The sequence below is a fragment of the Cadophora gregata genome, assembly GCF_030347475.1.
Source record: "Cadophora gregata isolate MNR1 chromosome Unknown scaffold_1, whole genome shotgun sequence".
Lineage (NCBI taxonomy): Eukaryota > Fungi > Ascomycota > Leotiomycetes > Helotiales > Ploettnerulaceae > Cadophora > Cadophora gregata.
Genome location: NW_026695924.1, coordinates 3,140,822 through 3,160,806, shown reverse-complemented (window position 1 = coordinate 3,160,806; position 19,985 = coordinate 3,140,822). Strand labels below are relative to the sequence as shown.

The 19,985-nt window shown below is 41.8% G+C and overlaps 7 protein-coding genes across 7 annotated transcripts; 2 read left to right on the top strand and 5 right to left on the bottom strand.

Annotated features, from left to right (window-relative positions):
- Window positions 1-206: 206 nt before the first annotated feature.
- ONS95_001008 (uncharacterized protein) lies at window positions 207-1,116 on the top strand (the record flags this gene model as incomplete). Its single annotated transcript, XM_058494187.1, has 2 exons — window positions 207-959; window positions 1,027-1,116. The coding sequence occupies 2 exons, from the start codon at window positions 207-209 to the stop codon at window positions 1,114-1,116; spliced, it is 843 nt and encodes a 280-aa protein (XP_058364390.1).
- A 214-nt stretch (window positions 1,117-1,330) lies between these two features.
- ONS95_001007 (uncharacterized protein) lies at window positions 1,331-2,433 on the bottom strand. The gene is made up of 6 exons (XM_058494186.1): window positions 2,236-2,433; window positions 2,118-2,188; window positions 1,963-2,068; window positions 1,758-1,912; window positions 1,635-1,701; window positions 1,331-1,583 (listed from the first exon to the last, which is right to left on the bottom strand). The coding sequence occupies exons 1-6, from the start codon at window positions 2,308-2,310 to the stop codon at window positions 1,527-1,529; spliced, it is 531 nt and encodes a 176-aa protein (XP_058364389.1). The 5' UTR covers window positions 2,311-2,433; the 3' UTR covers window positions 1,331-1,526.
- Window positions 2,434-4,309: 1,876 nt separating this feature from the next.
- ONS95_001006 (uncharacterized protein) lies at window positions 4,310-4,759 on the bottom strand (the record flags this gene model as incomplete). The annotated part of the gene is made up of 1 exon (XM_058494185.1): window positions 4,310-4,759. One exon carries the CDS (start codon window positions 4,757-4,759, stop codon window positions 4,310-4,312), a length of 450 nt encoding a protein of 149 aa, XP_058364388.1.
- Window positions 4,760-5,563: 804 nt separating this feature from the next.
- On the top strand, window positions 5,564-6,378 carry ONS95_001005 (uncharacterized protein; the record flags this gene model as incomplete). The annotated part of the gene is made up of 1 exon (XM_058494184.1): window positions 5,564-6,378. The coding sequence occupies one exon, from the start codon at window positions 5,564-5,566 to the stop codon at window positions 6,278-6,280; it is 717 nt and encodes a 238-aa protein (XP_058364387.1). The 3' UTR covers window positions 6,281-6,378.
- A 1,047-nt stretch (window positions 6,379-7,425) lies between these two features.
- Window positions 7,426-9,683, bottom strand: ONS95_001004 (uncharacterized protein). Its single transcript, XM_058494183.1, has 3 exons — window positions 8,862-9,683; window positions 8,528-8,798; window positions 7,426-8,472 (listed from the first exon to the last, which is right to left on the bottom strand). Exons 1-3 carry the CDS (start codon window positions 9,181-9,183, stop codon window positions 7,704-7,706), a joined length of 1,362 nt encoding a protein of 453 aa, XP_058364386.1. The 5' UTR covers window positions 9,184-9,683; the 3' UTR covers window positions 7,426-7,703.
- Window positions 9,684-16,319: 6,636 nt separating this feature from the next.
- On the bottom strand, window positions 16,320-17,055 carry ONS95_001003 (uncharacterized protein; the record flags this gene model as incomplete). Its single annotated transcript, XM_058494182.1, has 2 exons — window positions 16,320-16,403; window positions 16,657-17,055. 2 exons carry the CDS (start codon window positions 17,053-17,055, stop codon window positions 16,320-16,322), a joined length of 483 nt encoding a protein of 160 aa, XP_058364385.1.
- Window positions 17,056-17,346: 291 nt separating this feature from the next.
- On the bottom strand, window positions 17,347-18,828 carry ONS95_001002 (uncharacterized protein; the record flags this gene model as incomplete). Its single annotated transcript, XM_058494181.1, has 1 exon — window positions 17,347-18,828. One exon carries the CDS (start codon window positions 18,826-18,828, stop codon window positions 17,347-17,349), a length of 1,482 nt encoding a protein of 493 aa, XP_058364384.1.
- Between the last annotated feature and the right edge of the window lie 1,157 nt (window positions 18,829-19,985).

The following is a 19,985-nucleotide window of genomic DNA, read 5'->3' as shown; positions in this document are numbered from 1 at the left end:
CTACCGCGATAAGTTCTATGCATAGGAATGGTAACAGATAATCCAGCTATTCTCAAATTACTGCATCCCCTTCTTTCCAAAACAAAGATAACACAGCCTCCACCACTTTCAAAGATGCGAATCCACACAATGAACTCGACATGGCCCGGCTTTACGACCACCAGAATTTCCTTGAATCTGACTACACATCAAAATTAAAGCCAACCATGCTTGGTCAGGTTCTTTCTCCCCACGCCGATACCTTTACGCCAAGCTGTCCAAGCTTTCCGCAACATTCATCATCCTTCACTCCAGAACAGTCGACCCATGGAGTGAACATGATGCAGATGGTCACTTACCCCCAGCTTCCAAGCGCCGTGGCGCCGCTTATTCCATTTATTCCTTCGCGCAGCCGCCAAGGAATCAATGCCGCCACGTCTTCAGAGACCTTGCGTAGCGTGGTCGAACCCAAATTGAACCTAAACCCCAAATACAAGGGTGAGATTGATTATCGTACAGTCCAAAACGCCAGTTGCCCATCAGCGCTTAATTGCTCTGTTCATGTCAAAGGCTTCTCTCCATGGGAATCACAACAGGAGATGCTCTCAGTTGCTCAGCATATCAGGGTTGCTGCCTTGAACAGACATGATCCTTTCCCACCAAGGTTTCCTATGGCTGCTGGAGACTTCACATTCTTCGACAGAGAATCTGCTGTTCAATTCATGCAATTCGGCGTCCGTGGTATGCTTTCTGCACATGGATATCCATTGATGTTCAAGTGGAACAAGAACAAAGTCTGCCCTGCATCAGCTGAGGAGTGTCGACAGAGTAGGACTCTGTTGATCCAAGGCCCCAAGATGGAGATCTCGTTGGATGAGATCAGAAGTGTCTTAGAGTGCAATTTAACTTTTGATCTGGTAGATTGCGAGGAGCAGTATCTGGGAAATGGCAGAACGCTGGTCCGTCTCGAATTCAGTCAGGTAAGCAGATTTCTCAACATTGAGAATTTCTGTTTGCAAGATCCAGATTCTGACTTAGTGCGCTTAGATCCGTGGTCAATCCAGAGCGGCAATGAAGTGTATTTGGACCTATACCCATGTGAAGGAAATTCCCGATGCCTGGGTCGACTATGCATAATAGGTGTTCAGCCCCGAAAACAAAGAGGTTAGCGATTACTGTCATATCGAATTGAGCGTTTCTTTGACACGATGCCAGGCTTGCCTTTACCAACCACGTAGGCTAAACTGGATACTGGGACCAGCTTCTACAACTCACATTAGAACATGTTTCGTCAGTAACAACAGCGTAGCGAGATATGTCATTAGGCAGTTCAATAATGAGCCAGAGTTTTGCTTCCTCACAATCGTTTTGATTCCAAGCGCAAGTCAAAATGTTTTTCTGATTGTAGCGACCGTTATGTTAAACAAGAAAAGAAATTCCTAACAATTCCATACTCCATCCCATTTCAATGCCAGCTTGTCTGTGATCTGTTATCCTGCACTTCCAGCGTGATGTATGTCAAGCCCCGCTAGAGACTAGAAATAAATTTAGCAGGTGAAAGATTTGCCAGTTCCTGTGCAAGATGCCTGTCGGATGTACGCCCACTAAAAGTTGTCAGTAAATGCGTTGCAAATCCGGGAATTATAGCTGCCTACGTTCTCAAATCCTCCATCCCCCTGGAGTTCGAAAGTGCAGCCTGAACCAAAGACCAGGACATCGTAGCTACCACGGGTGAGTATATGCCCAAAAGCACGTTAGAGAAGCTGTGTAAATCATACCTGACGTTGGAGCCAACCTTAGCCTTATAGCTAGTTGATGAAACTACATCTGGGGTACAGGAGATACTGTAACCGACGTTGCTCATTACAACATTCTTTGTTGGGAACTGGTTGATCACGGACGCGACAGTTTCCTGAGTAAATCGTTGACGACGCTATCCTCATATTAGTAAATATTTACTTTATGCTCAACGAATATTCTTACCTTAATATCATCGTCGACAAGTCCTTGAACAAGTTGCACGACTTTGTTAACAACATCTGCTACGGCACCAGCAGCATCGACTTTTCCTCCAACATCATCCGGGAAGCTATGATAATGTTAGTCAGGGAATCATCGATTATTCTGTACACACTCACGATACTGGCTCAGTTGTAATTGCAGGTGTGATAGACGCATCGCCGGTGTCACTAGAAACTGTAGTAGCACGCTATTGGTTATTAGTAGAAGTCTAGACGTCAAGACTATTATTCTTACCTTCACAAGTGGACTGGCGTTGCTGAAGGCAACTAGGCCAACTGTAAGAGCAGTGATGAGAGTCTTAGAGAACATATTGAACTAGTGTTTTCTTGAAGAAAAGGACAAGTAGAAGAGAAGGATGTTGTAAAAGAAAAGATCGAGATGAGGTTAATGATAGGAAAGCAAAGAAAAGAACTGTGCTGGTGAAGAAGTATTTTCTCTTTTGCGATGGACGACCTTCTACTTATACCCGAATTCGACGTCACTCAGCTCGCAGTTGCGGACTTTTATTATTTCGGTGTCCGGCTCTCTAATGGTCTTTTTTGGCATGATGCTATCACTCGATGTGGTCGCCAAGATGAACAAATGCGAAGCCATTGTACCGACCCCGATCGTCCTTGTTCAGAAACAAAGACTATATTTACCGCAACGGTTGTAACCGACCCTAGCAAACCTGGCAAGAATTAGCTTTCTAGTCGCTAGTAAAGTAGCCTGATAATTCAGCAAGGTAGCACAGTATCACATTCGAGACCTTTCGCCAGGGTTCACTTGAGACGAATTTGTATCCCTTTTAAGTGCGATTCGCCGCGCAGCCTGGAGACCCCTGAAGCAGTCACTACATATTGTCGCTAAACAAGCGAGGCTCATTAATTTCAGCATGCCTAGAGCGCTCGTTCCCCTGTGGTTCTCGCCAATCGGCGCTTCGCATCAAGTAGCACAGCACGGAGAGGTGCGCGTGTGGCACTTCAGGGGTATGTGGCCAGGGCTCTACTAAAGGGCTAATTGTATTGCCACGGAAAATCGCTGAAACGATCCACAGTAGTGAAAAGACATGCCGTTTAAACGGCAAGCCCATTGACAACTGTAGATCCTCGATTTGCATAAGAGCAAGGTACCCTAAGGGCATAACGAGGTCTCTCAATCGACCCCAAGTTCAGAATCGAGATTCCAAAGTTAAAGGCTTCACTCCGGCTCGCGTGGAGCTGGTAAAGCAAATCGCCAAGGGAAGCCAAGAGGGTCAGGCAGGCACTTTAGGTACCCACAGGAGTGCGAAAGGTCTCTATTTTCTCGAGGCGTTTCCTTGTTTTTTCAATTCCCTTGTGGGGTTCCATAGCCTTAACGTCCACCCTAGCAATGATTCCTGCGGATAAGGAAACGTATCTTTTAAAGGAAGAGGCTGAGGCTGAATGGATATATTGAGGGATTTGGTTAATTACCCGAGGATCAGCCCATGGGCTTACCAGTTTCAATACCAAACCTTATATCTATAAGGTTACATACTGGCATCCGGCATGAAATGTCTCGTCCTAAATCGAGTTTAGCTGCTCGCCAAGAGCTGTCAACGAGAAACATCATATGACTAGGCACACCGAGAGAGCAAATCCCCCATGCGAAGTCATCGCAAAAGGTGGTTGCCAAGCTGTTTTGTTCATTGCGAACCCGATGTAATGCTTCTCGCGTGTTACAGGCGAAACCTAGTATCAATTAAGGTTTGGTAGGGCTTGACAGCCTGAAGCGAGGACTTACGCGAGAGCATGCTGTCGGACCTTCCGTCAATTACCCTTGGTACAATGAACTGACAATGGATCAAGGAAGAGGGAAAGCATGAATGAGTTTTCAGCTTGTTGTGTCCTGCATAGAGACCCGGAGTACACCTAGTCTCTTTGGGTGTATCGGCCACAAAGATAATTATATCTCATCAGAATGGATTGTGAAGTCATTCCTACCCATTTTTGGGCGCCTGAGAACCCTGTTTGCCGAGCAAAACAGCTTTATACTTTGTGCAGCCGAGGTCTCCACAGCGTAGATGGATACAGACACAACGTACGATTGTTTGGATTGGATGGAACTCTTCAAATACGTGCGACAAGTCTGACGTGGACGTTGGAACCCTTGTTGATATGTTTCTGAGCGTTCTATGAATAGTCCAAACCATTGTTTCCTCCTCAACGGGCGTCTCGCGGTAGATTTCGTCCCATGACGATAGGAGGTCCATACGCAGCTACCCCTAAAACCAAGACTTTGGAGACTCCAGTCCCCAGGTCTCAATGGTTGGTGGTAAGTCTCTTGCCTGGTTTCAATATGCCAATCCTCATGGTGTCTTGTGGTGCCATCTTCGAACAGGTGTAATGGCATGCGGTGTCTCAAATGGGATGGTCGGATGAAGAGCGCCACCTCGCCGTGTTTCATTCCTCTGCAGGTAAACATCAGCTCCATTGTTTCTCCGATTGCGAGACCGCATTTCTGCGTAGAAGTTGTCGGGCTTATCGGTCAAATGCCAGACTTCTTTCCGGATGATGGCTCTGAGTCTCAGAGGACGCAGGTCATTCACGAGAGTATCTCTTGAGAAATATGGCATGACGCGGCTTGCGATAGAATTGGAGCTGGCTTGTGGCTCATCAAATAGATCTCTCAATATTGCCCACGAGAACGTAGCATCGACGTCGAGACTACGGCTTTGAGAACCTTTTAGACTAGTGCCATGGTCAATGGCTGACCAAGAGTGATATAATGGTGTGTAAGTCCTCCAGGTTTCAGGCATGGGTAAGGGAAGAGTGAAGGACTCCAGAAAACGCCAAAGGATGCAAGAAATGACACGCGGGAATTGCAGGATTATTTGCCCACGTCGAAACAGTCCACAACCTCTTTCGATGGTGGAGCGAGTTAAATCTTTGAGTGTGTTTGTAATATAACTTGTGTAGAAAAATCTACCGAAACGATAACCATTCTGCTGGAGCAAAAGGCTCCACTGAGTAACAGATCTGGCTTGCCAAGACGACTGTCAACAAAGAGGTCTGGCGGCGTGAACGGGAATAGCCTCGTCTCGTCAAAGCTCGAGCCACCGAGGATTAATGATAGCCCTCATGCGCTTTGTATTCGACACTCTCCATGGAAGAAATTCACAGAGTAGATTTCTTGCAGATTTCTTGCGCTTTTCACTGATGCTATTCTTTGCATGAGTAACCACAAGAGAAACAACAGTCTCCGGTAGAGCGCGCAAAGGGATCAAATTCAACAAGTGAGAGGCGCCACAGAAAAGCACATGTAGAAGGAGTATTGATTTACTTGAGGCAACTGACAGTAGTGCAGAGGATGCGCTCTACCAGCATGGAAATTCATCCAGCCAAGCCACATGGAAACTGGCAGAAGAATGAATACACCCTTCCGCTCCCTGGCGGCTGAATCGACCAGGACATAATCGAACGCATGGGAGACTAGTCGGAGCGATGCAATAAACTCCTCAGTGGTAGGAGAAGGATGTCAACACGCTCGGAGCCCTAGTCAAATTTCAACTGCGGATTTTAGAGCTAATTCTCTAGAATATCTTGCACCGGGGCAAAGCGGGATGACGGATCAGAGTCTTTCTGTTGGATTCGTTTCCAATGGGGCAATCCAGTATGCTATACCTGAAACAGTCACCGGCCGGTGTAGCGACTCTCCTCAGCTATCGAATCTTCTGATTGGGCAATCGCAACCTATTATTAATCAAATAATGGTCCCGTATGGAGCGAACAACAACACGACTGGTCTATTGCCTTCAGTCAATAGTGGCTCTGTGGTCCCTCCGGAAGCGACACCTACACTCTATGTACCAAACCAGCAATCACCAGGACAAACCTTCGATCAGACTATTCTCCTTCTTACTACGATTGATACGTATCTTCAATTCAGGATTTCTCGCCATCGCGTAGACGGAAGAAGCTCTCTGAGCACTGAGACGGTTCAAAAATCTATCATTGCGGGTGTCAACCTCTTCTCGAACCAAAAGGGCGATCTGAAGGAGAATGTGATGTTTAAAGTACAATGCCCGGAAGACATGAACACCTACATTCACATCGAAAGATTCTCCGTCGGTACTTCGGAGGAACAGATCTTGTCGGTGATCCGCTTCGCCGCCGTCCAAATATTTGTTTCTGTCCAGCAGTCCCCGGTCGATGTGCTACAGCGGCCGCCAATATTACGTTCTTTACGAGAGAAGCTGCCGTGTATTATTTCTTCCGTGATAATGAAAGCACCTTTAATTTCAAGGCAGGCTTTGGAAGTGCCTGTGGAACAAGAATAAGTGCCGTCCCGTTGACGCAAATGAGATGAAACAATCTCCGGTCTTTCTGATTGAGGGTCCCGAGGAAGCTATATCTATACCATCTGTTGAGATTTGTTGAGATCAAAAGCTAGTCTTTAAGCTTAACGAAAAAAAGATGGTCCACAGAAGCAACAGAGCTATGATTTCGCTGCTTGAGTTCTGCAAGTTGAAAGGTCGGGCTCGCCGTGGCAAGAGGGTCAGTCAGCTGAATATCTGCTTTTATCCATCATATGGCCTGCTGCATATTTTTTCATAGCTTTTACAAAGAATTAGCTACCAGCTGGGGCTTGGTGTAATCGTGTCGTATGGTGTAGACCCATACGGACCACATTGGAAGAACCCTTGGGGCGGAAGTTGATCAGAAGTAATCGATCGCCCCAGAATGACTTCGTACTGACCACTTCTCAATCAGGTCTCGCTCGAGATTTGGCCTTGCGACGTACCGGTTCTGGTAAACAACATGATGGGCATTTATAAACACCCTTTATTCAGCTGCATTCATGCAAAAAGATTCATTGTAAGACACTGCGTGAATTGTCGAGAGTAGTGGGCACAAGCAGTACCATTCTGCCCTGGGGAGATCAACCCACCCTCCAGTTCATCCCACTGTTATACACCAATTCAAAAAAATTGTGTGCTTCGAAACTGCACCCAGCTGTGAGATAGTGGCGTAGGTTGTGTCGTCTATTGATGCCTATCTGTCTAGTAGTGGAACTCAATCAGTGAGTTCCGCTCAAGAGGATATTCAAAATCGGGAACTCATACCCTGCTCCATCTCGGGGAAATACACTTCCAAATCACCAAGCTGTTCGTATGGCAGAGACAACACGAGTATGGGAGATGTTCCACCAAATCCCATTAAGATCACAAGAATTGACGAAAATGAAATCTGAGCTGCGAATGGGAAAGTTCCGTACAATTGCTAGAGTATGTGAAGTTGTAAACATAAACCGATCAAGTAAAGCACTACTGTTTCAACTACTGATTTTTTTCGGAACCCTTGAAGAGCCTTAGCAAGAAGCGAGGAAGTGTTTATGTAGCCAACTCCTGGCAGCATATTTCTTGGAAACACAGCCACAGATTCTGGAACTCAAATGTTTTTCAAGTCAGTTGTCAGAGGTCTTCACACCGTACTGACGGTGGCTACATCGGATTTTCTGTTGATTGCTAACAGCTAAAGAAACTAAGTCTGGATATAATGTACCATAGTTGCTATGTATACAGACATCAGCCATCCTTTTTTTTCACAACAAGTATATTCGAATAACACTGTCAATCTCAACCTGCCCATGCACACATACAGCTCCAGTACCATGAGACATACTCTGCGACAACCCACATAGAGATTAAGACAACAACGGCTATCATATCGTCACCACATCAGCCACGCTGTTGAAGGCAATCATCCCATGCCAAGGAATTTCTGGGCATGCTCTGCAACTGCGAAAATTCCACTACCGCTTTCGTTGACGGGATTTGGATAGTAGAATGCCGCCACAGCAATGTTGACGTAAACAATTACACACAGACTGCCTTCCAAATAGTTGCTCTTTTGGTCTCGTAGGAAGTTTCCGACGACCAGGATGGCCAGGATCAGAACGATGATGTTGAACAAATCGAAGTTGAGGTCCATTCTCTTTTGCAGCCCCCAGCCGACAAGGACTACCAATGGGCCATTGAACAAAGAAGTTTGGATCGTAGCACCAAGAACATGAGCAAGAGCCATATTCATCTGGTTGTCCCAAGCTTCATCAATCGCTGTCAGGTGCTCGGCAAATTTCTCAACAAGAGGAACAAGAATCAGACCAACGAAGCTGTCCGAGACATGTCGAGTCTCAACGATGAACTCTATCTCTTCAACCAGGCTGATTGCGATGATGGTGACGAGAGTGATTGCGATAACAAGAGCGATGATACATTCGGTGAACGTCAATTTATCTTTGGTGCCGCCTTCGTGCTCAGCGTGGTGCTCGTCTTCCTCGAAGATTCCATCGTAAATGCTCTCGTTGGTTCGCATCTGGAAGTAGGTGTAGATAGCATAGGCGATGATCAAGAGAATGGAAGTGATCCGAGAGATGTGAAGGACTTTGTCGGAGACAACCTCTGGCATGGTCCGGCCGTTAGCAGACACTGCAGTGAAGAATGCAGCAGGCACGATGAGTCCAAATCCTCTGTAGAACTTCAGTGTTACAAAAGTCAAAATAGTGTAGCTGACTTGGGACTCACGCAGTCAACAACAAATCGCTTCCCACCTCACCGACAACTTCGCTGAAATTCAATTCGTTGTGACGGATTCCACCAACCACGAAACACATTCCGAGGCACAAAAGCTGTGTAGCCAGGACTGATCCAAGTATTGCGGCTTGAATAACGGCAAATTGATCTGTCTTGAGCAGGACAATGAACATGACAATCTCAACAACAGAGCCAAGTGTGGTCTCCAGCAAGACACCGAGGACTTTGTGAAGCTTCCGTCCCAGCTCCTGGCCAGCGAAGCCTAGGGTCCGACTTTGGTCAGCAAGTTGCGTGCGAATTCAATAAACGGGATGAAACTGCGTACCGATCAAGTTCGCACACGGAACCATGGCTATGTAGTTGAGAATGAAGATGACCAGGTGGAGGTCATGGTGGGCGTATTTCACGAAGATCGCAGCGGGGACTACGGGCCAGAAAATGTTGCATATTCGAGAGGCTCTGCTGGTTGATCGCCAACAGATTCTAAGGAACTTGCTGAGATGAATGCCCTTTCTGCCACTCTCACCTGCAGGCTGTATTCCAGTGGTTGTTCGAATGGCTTGGGAGATGGTATTGTGGCGAGGCAAAAGAGCCTGGGTGTGGGAATCGTCCCTGTCATGGCCACCAGATGCTGTATGCGGTCCCATCTCGGAGCGACTTCTTCTGCAACAGGAGGGCAGTATTTCGTTTCTTGAACTCAATTCTTTTCTCTGCCGTCGGAAGAAATCTGTTCCTTGGAGATACGTCGCTTTGTAAAGTGAAGTAGGTCCGTCTCTGAGGGGCCTTATATTGTGTTGCAAACGGAGGGGGTGGTTCTTTCCATATTCGTGGGCTCTCAAAATTGCACAGACAATGGTTATCAAATAGGGACTCTAGCACACGGAGCAGTTTTCTCTTTCCACATCGACAAGGAGACAATGGATTGCTATTTCCACAACGAGGCTCTGCTTGTCATGCAGTTTGGCTCTCTGGGCAAGTCCAAAGAACCCGGACGCACTCAAACTGGCGAGATATCGCGGGATCGCCCGACTCTTGGGCGAACTAATGGCGGTGTCGTCAGTACAAAAGTAGAATAAATACATAGATTGAAGTGTGTTTTGCACTGTAGCGGTGAAGAACTGTCGAAATCTCTTGGAGTGTGTCATAATTACAGTTGCATAAGGAGCTACTACAGAGAGAGAGAATCTCCTATATAAAGGGGTAGCGTACTTAGTAGTACGGCCTACAGTACTGAGTCTACGCCTATAATCCTTATATTTCTAACAGCCCCCCTATTCTCTATATCTGTAGTAAATAGAGCCTTCTAAAGCAGTATAGCGCTGAATATTCCTAAAGCGACACTAGAGTATCGCCGAAGTATTACTAATAACTTGTATTATATAAGGAGCCTCGATTATACCTTATTAACTCCTGTAATATACTAGTATATATATAGTGCCTACGTCTCCTGTTTTCCTAGGAGTTTAGTAACTTTATAGTATTAAGGCATATAAAATAGTATAAGAGTGCACTTAAATCGCTCCCTTATTAATAATCTCCTACTCCTACCGCTTTTATTTACTCTTCTTTATAGCCACCTCGTACCTTCCTTTTATAGTCACTAAGATATTCCTTACTAGCCTTCTCTCTAGCCTCTAAGGTATATAAAAGTCGTCCTCTTCTAGTTCTATTTCCTTTCCTTCTTCCTTTAACCGCGGAACAAGATTCGTCTTAACTATTAGGTATAGTAGTTATATATCGTGTTTTACTTAATTTATAGTTATATATTATTGTTAAGGAAGATATTTATTAAAGGACTAATTTTCCGCGAAGAATATTCTATTTTTTTATAAGTTCTACTACTAGAAACAGCCTTGATTTATATAGGTCTACTGTTAATTAGCTAACTGTTATTAATCTTAGAGTTATTATTAGAGAATCAGTTGTTACTAGGTAACCCTATATATATCTTATATCGTTTAAACGATTCTAAAGGTAAAGCCTTCGTAAGAGTATCTACTATATTATTATTACTTAGAACGTGTTTTACTACTAACTTATTATATGAAACTATATTATCTCGAATATAGAACTAGCGGATATTAATATACTTTACCTTTAGATAGAATTTCCGTTCTTTTAAGAGAGATTCAGCTCTAGTGTTATTAAGATATAGCATAGGAATTCAGGATAGCTTTATATTAAGGTCTTTCTATAGCTTAAGTAACTAGGCTACTTCTCTAGAGCTATCACTAGCAGCTATTATCTTAGAATCTAAGCTAGAGAGAGCTATAGACCTTTACCTATTAGTAGCCTAAGAGATTAGACCCCTGTAGAACCTTACTATTTATCCTTAGAACGATTTCCTATTATATTCTGTCCCCTACGTAGCGTTAGTCTAAATATCGAATATATTATTATCTAGCTTTCCCTCGTATTTTATTCCGATTCTAAATATTATTCCGTTACCTTCTATATATTATAGATATCAGAGGAGAGGTTTCGTGTCTTAGAGGTGAGATTTAAGGGGATTTAATATATACCGCGCTAGCTAGCCTATTATATAAGCAATATCAAGTCGTATAAAGTTCGAGAGATATATTAGAGAGCTGATAATCTGCTGAAATAGTAAGATCTCTTTAGGGGAAGCTAGTATAACACCTTTATCTTTAGCTAACTCCCTTAGTACTATTCTAGCGGCTACAAGTAAGGTATTACCTCTAGCTACAGCTATTCCAAACCTTTCTAGTAGCTTTTATATATAAGCTATTTAATAAATCCGTAGAGTCTTATTCTTCCTGTCCCTCTTAACTTATAAGCTTATAAATATATTAATAGCTCCGAGGTCTTTACCTTTCTAAGTCTTTAAGAGCTATTTCTTAAGATATTTATAGTTAGCAGAGTTACTTATAATTAGTATATTATCAACGAAGACTAATACGTATACTCTATTCTTAAAGATAAAGAGATTAGGGTTAGCCTCTAATACTTCTAGACCTAGCTTTTCTATCTTATCTTTAATAAGGAGCTACTATTCCCTAGGTGCTTATTTCAGGCTGTAGAGAGAGCGTAGAAGCTTTAGATATATATCTTTCCTTCTATTTAGCTCTAGGTAAAGCTTATTCTATATCTCTAGCGTCTCGTTGTTTAGAATCGTTATATATATATCTTCTTTTAAGTATATATTTAAGAAGGCAGTATTAATATTAATATACTTGATCTCTAGGTCTCTTTTAGCTGTAATAGCGAGTAGTGCTTATAAGGTGGAATAGCGTACGACACTTGTAAAGGTATCGAAGTAGTTAAAGCTGTGTTTTTACTTAAAACCTCTTACTACGAGCTTAGCCTTTCGCTATATTATAAAGCTATCGGAGTTGATTTTATTACATAGAACTAGTCTTAAAGATATCAGTTTTAAGCCGGAGGGAGGCTTACTAAAGTATACTCTATAAGTTCCAGCGCTTTATATAGCCTGTAATTCCTTGAGAATAGCGGCCTTCTATTCTACTAGATTATCCCTTAGAGCCTCTACGATAGTTATAACCTCAAGAGGTCGTATAGGTTTACTCTCTAGTGTAATTAGCGCTATTTAATAAGTTAGTGCCTTATTAAGGATTTACTAAGAGTATAACTTCGTAGTTATCACCTGAGTAGCTTACTCGAAGTATTATTTTCTACGCTGTTTCCTACTATATCTTAATAGTAGAGTGTTATTAGATACGTTTACTAGTTAAGTCTATTTAGGGAGGCGTTAATTAGATACTCCCTTAGTATCTCTTATTATATTTTCTGTAGCTAACCTTCCCTTTAAAGGATTTTTAGCTTCTATAGCTAGTCTCTCTCCTAGAGGTCTTTCAGCTTCTATAGCTAGCCTCTCTCTTAGAGGTCTTTTTAAGCCTTTAGCACCTCTAGCTAGCCTCTTAGTAAGTGCTAGACCGGTAGCTAGTAGTAAAGGTCTTTCTACTGCCTTATTACTACCTTTTAGTATAGTTTCCTTACTACTAGTATATATAGAGTATATTATATACTTATTAAAGCTATAGTCGGCTATTTCTAGTTCCTTGAAGGTTTCTATATTTAGGAGCCTATAGGTTGAGGTATTAGCTATACTTACTAATACGAAACACCCCGGAATCGTCCTTTACTTTATTTTACCCTGATATAGCCCTAGTGGATACAAAGGGTACGCTATAGAGCTAAATACTCTTATTTTGGAGAGGTTTGTAGGCTATCCTCTGTACGCTTCGATTAGAGTGAGTCTAGTAGCTGTTTTATATAGTAAAGTAGTAGTTAGGCGTCTGTTCTTTAGTTTTACCGCTTACTTAATAGCGTAGTACTATATATTCTTAAGTATCTTTGCGTTATAGAGGATTAAGCGTGTAATCTTAGCTAGTTTATATATCTATTACTTTATAACTCTATTCAGAGAGTATTTATATAGAGGAGAGGGTTCAGGAACGATTCTACTCTCTTATAGCTAGTTAATAAACTCAGGACCGAACTCTCCCTTACTATTATTAGTCCTCTAGTAGATAATTATACGGAATTTACTTTGCCCTTAAGTTTTAAGCTATAGCTTTAATTTCCGAATAACTAGTTAAATAGTTAACGTAGACTTATTAACTAAGAGATCTACCTAATATATCCTCGTAGTATTATCTACTACTAAAAGGAAGTATTTATAGCCGCGAATTAAGCGTAGTAAGATACTAGAAATATTAGTATATAGTTAACGAATAGGTATATTAGTTCTACTATCTGACTTCTTATTAAAGTACTCTTTTATACGGCCTATAAGGTAAGCCTTATAACACCTCTCTCCCTTTAGCTCCGGAACAGAAATCAGTCTTATTCCGTAACCGCTATAAGTAACTAGTTTCTTTAAATAGGCGTAATTTATATAGCTTAAACACTTATAGAGCAGATCTGCCTTTATTTCCTTTATACTAAGCTAACTCTCTATTCGTTCTTTTAGTAGCTTTAAGTCTAACGGAATTATATTATACGTAACTTAATATTAAGGATTTGTATCTAGAATATATAAACCTCTGTTTCTTATACCTATAAAAGCTAGTTTACTATTCCGGTATCTATTTGCTAATATCTTAGTTAGTTCTGTATTAATTCCTTTATCTGAGAGTTAATATATTAATACTAGCTTTATAACTCCGAAGTTAGGTATATACTATATATCTTTAAGGGTTAACCTATTAATAGTAATATCTCTATAACCTTTAGCTATTAAGTATAAATTAGTCGCTATTTTAATATATTTAGCGTTATACTAGCGCTTAAGTTACTTAAACTCAGCTAGAACTCTACTAAAGTAGTAAATAGCGCTAAAGTCGATTTTCTAGATAGATTCTGTAATAGAGATTATTAATAAAGTATATTCTACGTCTTTAGCGTAGTAAATCTCTTCTGAAGAGAATATAAGATAAGTATTATTATCTTTAATTTCCTTTACTTTATTAGTACTATCTCTCGCGTAGGTATTCTTAGCTTCTGTGTAGTCTACGTACTAGTAGCTATAGCCTTTATACTAGGTATACTGATTTCGGCCTAATTTAAGGCGATTTCCTCTCTTTTCCACGCGCCCTCTACGTCTCTATTAGCTACTACTCCTGCTATTATTATTCTGTCTTTCCTATCCTCTTCTATTCTCACGTATATTACCTCTCCCACGTGAGTAGCCTTTACCCCTCTAGCTTCCACTATCTCTGCTACCTCTCCCTCTATTATAGCCTCTATTCGTGTAGTTCACAGCGTTACTAGTAGCTACAGGTCGAAGCTATTCCCTCTATTAAATTTAATATTTATTAAGCTTTCGTATAGTATCTCTAAGATCTAGGTCTTACGATTCTAAGGTAAGCGCTATAGTAATCTAAGCTCCGGACGCTAGTAACAACTATAATAGCTTAAGACGTATATCCTTATTAGTAAGAGGTTTACTATCGCTACTAAGCTTTACTTTAAAGAGTAAGAGCCTTATAATATAGTTCTGAAGTATTTCCTCCCCCGGGATAAACTTTATCTTAAAGAAATCGTCTCTTATATTAGTAAAAGTAAGACTCCCTTAAACTACTTTACTTTTATCTACGTGAATAGCTTCTTAGAGAGGCTTAGCGTTATTTAGTTTAATAATATCTCTATACTTAGGAAAGAGAAGCTTAGAGATTAAGTTAATAACTATTTTAAAAGCTTCCTTCTTTTCCTTAGCGTGAGTATTCTACTAATTAACACTATTTAGCACGCTAACTTCAGTAAGAACGTGATAAAGAACACTAGCCCTAGCTAGCTCTTATTTAGTCTTAAGCTCCTATTTAAAGAAGTTATTAAACTCTAGTAGAGTTTTACCTTTTAAGGCTCCGGCGACGTAGGGAATTAGTGCTTTTAATTAGGATAATATTATAGCGTAGTAGCAGATACACTAAGAGTTAATAAAGTGGAGATCTTAATAAAAATGAAGTTTTGAAGTCTTTTTCGATCGATTGGAATTACTACTATATTATAATTACAGTTGTATAAGGAGCTACTACAGAGAGAGAGAATCTCCTATATAAAGGGGTAGCGTACTTAGTAGTACGGCCTATAGTACTGAGTCTACGCCTACAATCCTCATATTTCTAACAGAGTGACTGGGGTGTTGAATATGACGAACATTACCTAGCCAACGTTGTTTCTGCTTATGTGTTACAGTAACCGTAGTTTCTGGACTGAATCGAGACTTTAAGATCGCATTAGACATGTTATCCAAGGAAAGATGTGGCGTGTTTCTGGGAGGTGTGATGACTGCTCCATGGGGAAACCGACGATGCAGCCACAGCACAACAACCATGCAATAAGACATCGCAGCGTAGTAGATGCATCTCGTGCGCTTTGGCTGGTCCTTAGATCAGACTTCTGGAGAGCTTTAGCCTCTCTGGCTTGCATGTTCGCTAATATTAGTAGATGTTGTGAAAAGTAGAGTAGCGCCAGCCCCGTCATCACCTCAGGGTTTGATACTGGATCATTGGCAATGGAAGTCAGCCAGTTCCATTGAAATGTTCATCGTCAATCAGGCACCCACTGATATTCACTCGTCTTTGTCTATGTATCCAAATGTCGTAGTTGATGAAAACTATGAAATTGAGTATCAGGTTCCAGTAAGCATTGACCTTGCCAACCCTCGCTACAGTACCTACTCGTAGGTAACAAGAGACGCCCTCTCCCAAGATCGCGAACTGAATGCGGCATTGAGAAGTTGACAATTCTATCATTCAAAAGATGTCTTCGTGACGAGAAATATGTTCCATGTCAATTGTGAATACTGTATTCTGGGGGAAGCGTCGGATTTCCCGTCTGAGGGCTGGTCATCACGTGAATGCAAATCTGTGACGAGAATTGACCTGCGGCTGGAAACCGATGAGGAGGCCGGCTGCTTCTGAAACTGGTCTTAGATTTTTGGATTCTGTCAATTTGCCGAAGTATGATTCAAATCTAAGAAAAAGTAGCATCTCAATCTCTATTCACAAGAACCTGTGGAACTTGTCTAATCTCCTCGCAGCAGCACTGGTGCCAAAAATCAAAACAACTAGATCGCACATGAAAGTAGCCAGATATAGAGGATATCATTGGAATGAGATCCAAATGTCTACTATGTAAGACTGTATTTCAGACTTGAGATGTGAGTATTTGTGCCACAAAGTTATTACTGAAGGTACAATGCTATCGGCCAGTGTACACTTGACGAGCAGCACTGCAAACGCCCACCCTGCTTCTCGCGCGAGTCTTTTGCATCAGTCTTCTAATTTATAACATTCTGTCACCTCAGATCTTTGTGAAACAAGACTTCATCCTGAAGAGATCTATCAACAGGTGAGATCTCATTGCCTGGTATCTCTCCTACCTAAAAATTCGATGCCATCAGCAAGCTGTCTAAGAGTTGAAAACGCACAGCCAAATCGGAGCGTCAGCAACAAGATGGAGTGAGAGGTTGAAGGACTATACTTTTATGTAACCCAGCTTGGGGTAAATAAGCTCCGCTGGACTTCCCTTCGTTGCCCCCAAAGTCTACAAAGCACGAATCAACTCGTTTCCCAGGGGTGGGCTCAATACAGGCGAATTCAAGTTGACAAAGGATCCTCAACTCTAAGACTCACCAAAAGTCCCCTCCCCTCCTTCTTCGCAATATCCTCCAAAAGTCCCATAACCCGTCTCGCAGCCCCTTTCTCCCTCCACCTTGGACTAACCAGCAGCTTTTCTACACCACCTCTGAACATACCGGTCTCACTCACCGGCATAGCCAACATCACATAGCCCGCGAGTTCCTCCTTGCCGGTTTCCGGGCTCGTTGCCAGTTGCATGATTATATGTCTTGAGCCAGTAGCGACTTCTGCTGCTCGAGCTGTCCACCAAGCTTCAATTCGTGGTAGAGAGAGAGGAGGGAGAAAACTGGCGATGACGAAGGGTGGTGAGGTTATGCATTCTACGTGAATGGAAGCGAGGGATGAGATCAGATGGACGTGTTTTGTTGGGTCGTAGAGAATCGGTGTGTCCATTGTGAGAAGGGAGAGAAGTTTGTGGTTTGAAGTTCAACAGCGACAACAGTTCTTTCACCGGGAGAAACCGTACTGACTCGTATCATACATATATACTCACTACACAAGAGGTAAGCAAGATAATTTAGACGTACTGTCCGTTTGAACGCCCTCACTTGACTTAGATTGTCGTTCGCTGAACAAAAGTGGGGTGGAGTCAAGCGAGTCGCCCTAGGCGAGTCTGGCTTCCTGCACGCATCTCTGCAGTTCTAAGCAACTTCCAGGTCCGAAGCCGTTCTCTAGACCCTCGTTTCATACGCCTTGTTCTTCATCATTGATCTCTTCTTCCTCGGACCTATTCTTTACAGGAGAAGAGTCTCTGATATCCTCATCTTCCCCTCCATCTCTGATTATTCTGTCAAATAGTTTGGCAGCCCGTTCCCGCTCAGCTTCTTGGATCTTCTGTCCTCGCTCATGCTCTGCAACCCGTTGTCTGTACAGAAATCTGCGCTCCGTATTTTTGTCCAACTCTCCCAGCCTTTGACTTCTCCGCGTCGATATTTCACTGTCCTTGCCTTCGTCTTGTTGAAGTGGCAAAGCTGGTATACTGATATCACCAATGTAGAGTGCCAACATACCTCGTAACCGAAGCATATTATGACTGTCTGAATACGGAGGAGTAGTCATAATGTCGTCTAATTTTGCAGCGATCTTTTCCGAAGCGGCCAACGCAATTTGGCGGACGTTTTCCCTCTCTTCCCATCGCCTTTCAGCTCGTATTCGACTCAAGTTTTCCTTTCTTCTCTGGTTGAATGTGAAGTTATCTTCCTCGGGGTGTTCTTCCTCAATCTCGTCGCTGTCTAAGCTCTCCTCGCCACTTCCATCATTTTCGTTGTCTCTCTCTTCTTGAATCTCCACTCTCCGTAACCCCTCTTTTTGCTCAATCTGCACGCCATAGATTTCGCATCCTACCATCGCAGGCCAAAAGTCCAAAGCGCTTACACTTCGTTGAAACTGCCTGTTGTAAGGGAACTCCAAGATCAGTCGCTCGTAGTAGCTCTTTACCAGCTCTAATCCCTCCTTACTTCCCCATCTCCTCTCCACTCCCATATCCTCTTCCACATGCTCGTCTTCCTCGTCCCTCTCCTCATCATCGTACGAGTACTTCTTCTTCTGATCCCGGCTTCTCATTAACAACGCCGCGCCAACCTCCCAGTACCCATTCGACCTAATATCGACCCCTCTTCCTGAAATTTGCGTCCTCAACAGCAGCGCCCAAGCCCGACTCGCCCGCTGTATATCCCCTTCTCCTAAACACTTATGCAGAATCGTAACCAGGACACTGAGATGTTGATTTCGCAGCCACGGCCCGCGACTTATTCTCTCTACCTTCCCTTCCTCCTGCTCCTCTTCCGCTATTATCTGCTCTTCGTCAATATCCGTATTCCTCGCATTACTTCTTTCCCGCCTTCTTCCCTTCTTGTGCCGCGACTCAAAACTCTGCGGCACTGGCCTATGAGGAAAGTCCTTCACATCTGGCAGCTCCTCATCCAACTCCAACCCAGCTAATTGATACTGCGCAATTTCTACCGGCGTAAGACTAAGAGGATTGGTAGCTGCTGGGCCTGCTGCATCGCCATCCAGGGAGGAATTCTCATCTCCGCTCGATTCCTCGGTCGCTTGTGGACGTTTGCGTTTCCTGAGTGGCAGATTCGAGAATTTCACTCGAGTGGTCTTGGATTCAGCATGTTGGGTTGTGGAGGAGGGTGCGAGAGGGAGGGCGAAGAGTGGCATTGTTTGTGTTGTGTTGTGTTATGTTGTGGTGTCGAGGTTCTGAGAAAAGACAAGAAGGCTGGAAGTCAGCCTCGTCGAGATTACCTAGGTAGGTACCTACCTTGGTACACTAGCATATCGCGAATATCACATGAAGTAGCCCAGAACCTGTTTCGGATTGGGTCCGGTACTGGGATCTGTTGGGATCAGATCTTTGCTGATTAATATTTTTCAAACAAAAGATGGAGAATCCATGCCATGGTGGGATCTGCGCAGATGATGTAAGCCCAGGGTTGTGATTTTAATTAATTAATTTAATTTTACCCTTAATTAAAATTAATTAATAAATTTTTATACTAAAATTAATTAATTAAAAAATTAATTCTAAAAATAAAAAATAAAAGACTAAACAGATTTTAATAATAAAAACTTAAGGCTTATAAAAGATTACACGATTAACTTTATTAGTAATATTATAAGGAAGTAAAATAAGAATCTTTTTCTAAACAAATCTTTTTTTAACTTTTTATTAAGTAAATAGAAGAGATTATATTATAATAAATAATAAGTATAATAGCTTGTTATTATTCTATATTTTCTTCTTGTAAAGAATCATTTAATTCTAATATATCTTTTAATTTCCAGCTTTTTAATAAGATAATTTTTTTTAATTCTTTAGGATCTAAATTATTTCTAGATTTAGTAATAATAGTATTACTACTTATACTAAAAGTTCTTTTAATAAAAGCTGAAGTAGCTGGTATTATTAAATACCTTTTAACTAAAATATATAAAATAGGATAATTATTTTTATTTATTTCCTAAAAGTCTAAAGGCTTAATTTTAGGATTAGATATTTTATCTTTTAAATAAGATATATATTCCTCCTCTTCTTCTTCTTTATTAATATTAGAAGCTAAAAATAAGTTATTATCACTATCTTCTATATCTTTTATATTCTCTATATTATTATTAGAGTTATTATTATTATTATTACTATTATTATTATATTCTTGAGATGATTTAACTAATAAATATATTAGTATCGTACTAGTAAACAAATAACAAGTGTATATCGATATATATTAAAATCCAAGGTTTAGTCTAAAGGTATTTAAAAAGTGTCTATTATAAAGAGTATTTATAAGTCAGAATATATACTACCTCCTAAATAACCC

Coding starts and splice junctions, on each gene's coding strand:
- ONS95_001007 (XM_058494186.1), bottom strand. CDS start 2,310: ATGTTCTCTAAGACTCTCATCACTGCTCTTACAGTTGGCCTAGTTGCC. Junction 2,069..2,117: donor ATTACAACTGAGCCAGTATC/GTGAGTGTGTAC, acceptor ACATTATCATAG/CTTCCCGGATGATGTTGGAG. Junction 1,702..1,757: donor AAGGTTGGCTCCAACGTCAG/GTATGATTTACA, acceptor CACCCGTGGTAG/CTACGATGTCCTGGTCTTTG.
- ONS95_001004 (XM_058494183.1), bottom strand. CDS start 9,183: ATGGGACCGCATACAGCATCTGGTGGCCATGACAGGGACGATTCCCAC. Junction 8,799..8,861: donor TCCGTGTGCGAACTTGATCG/GTACGCAGTTTC, acceptor GTCGGACCCTAG/GCTTCGCTGGCCAGGAGCTG. Junction 8,473..8,527: donor AGCGATTTGTTGTTGACTGC/GTGAGTCCCAAG, acceptor GAAGTTCTACAG/AGGATTTGGACTCATCGTGC.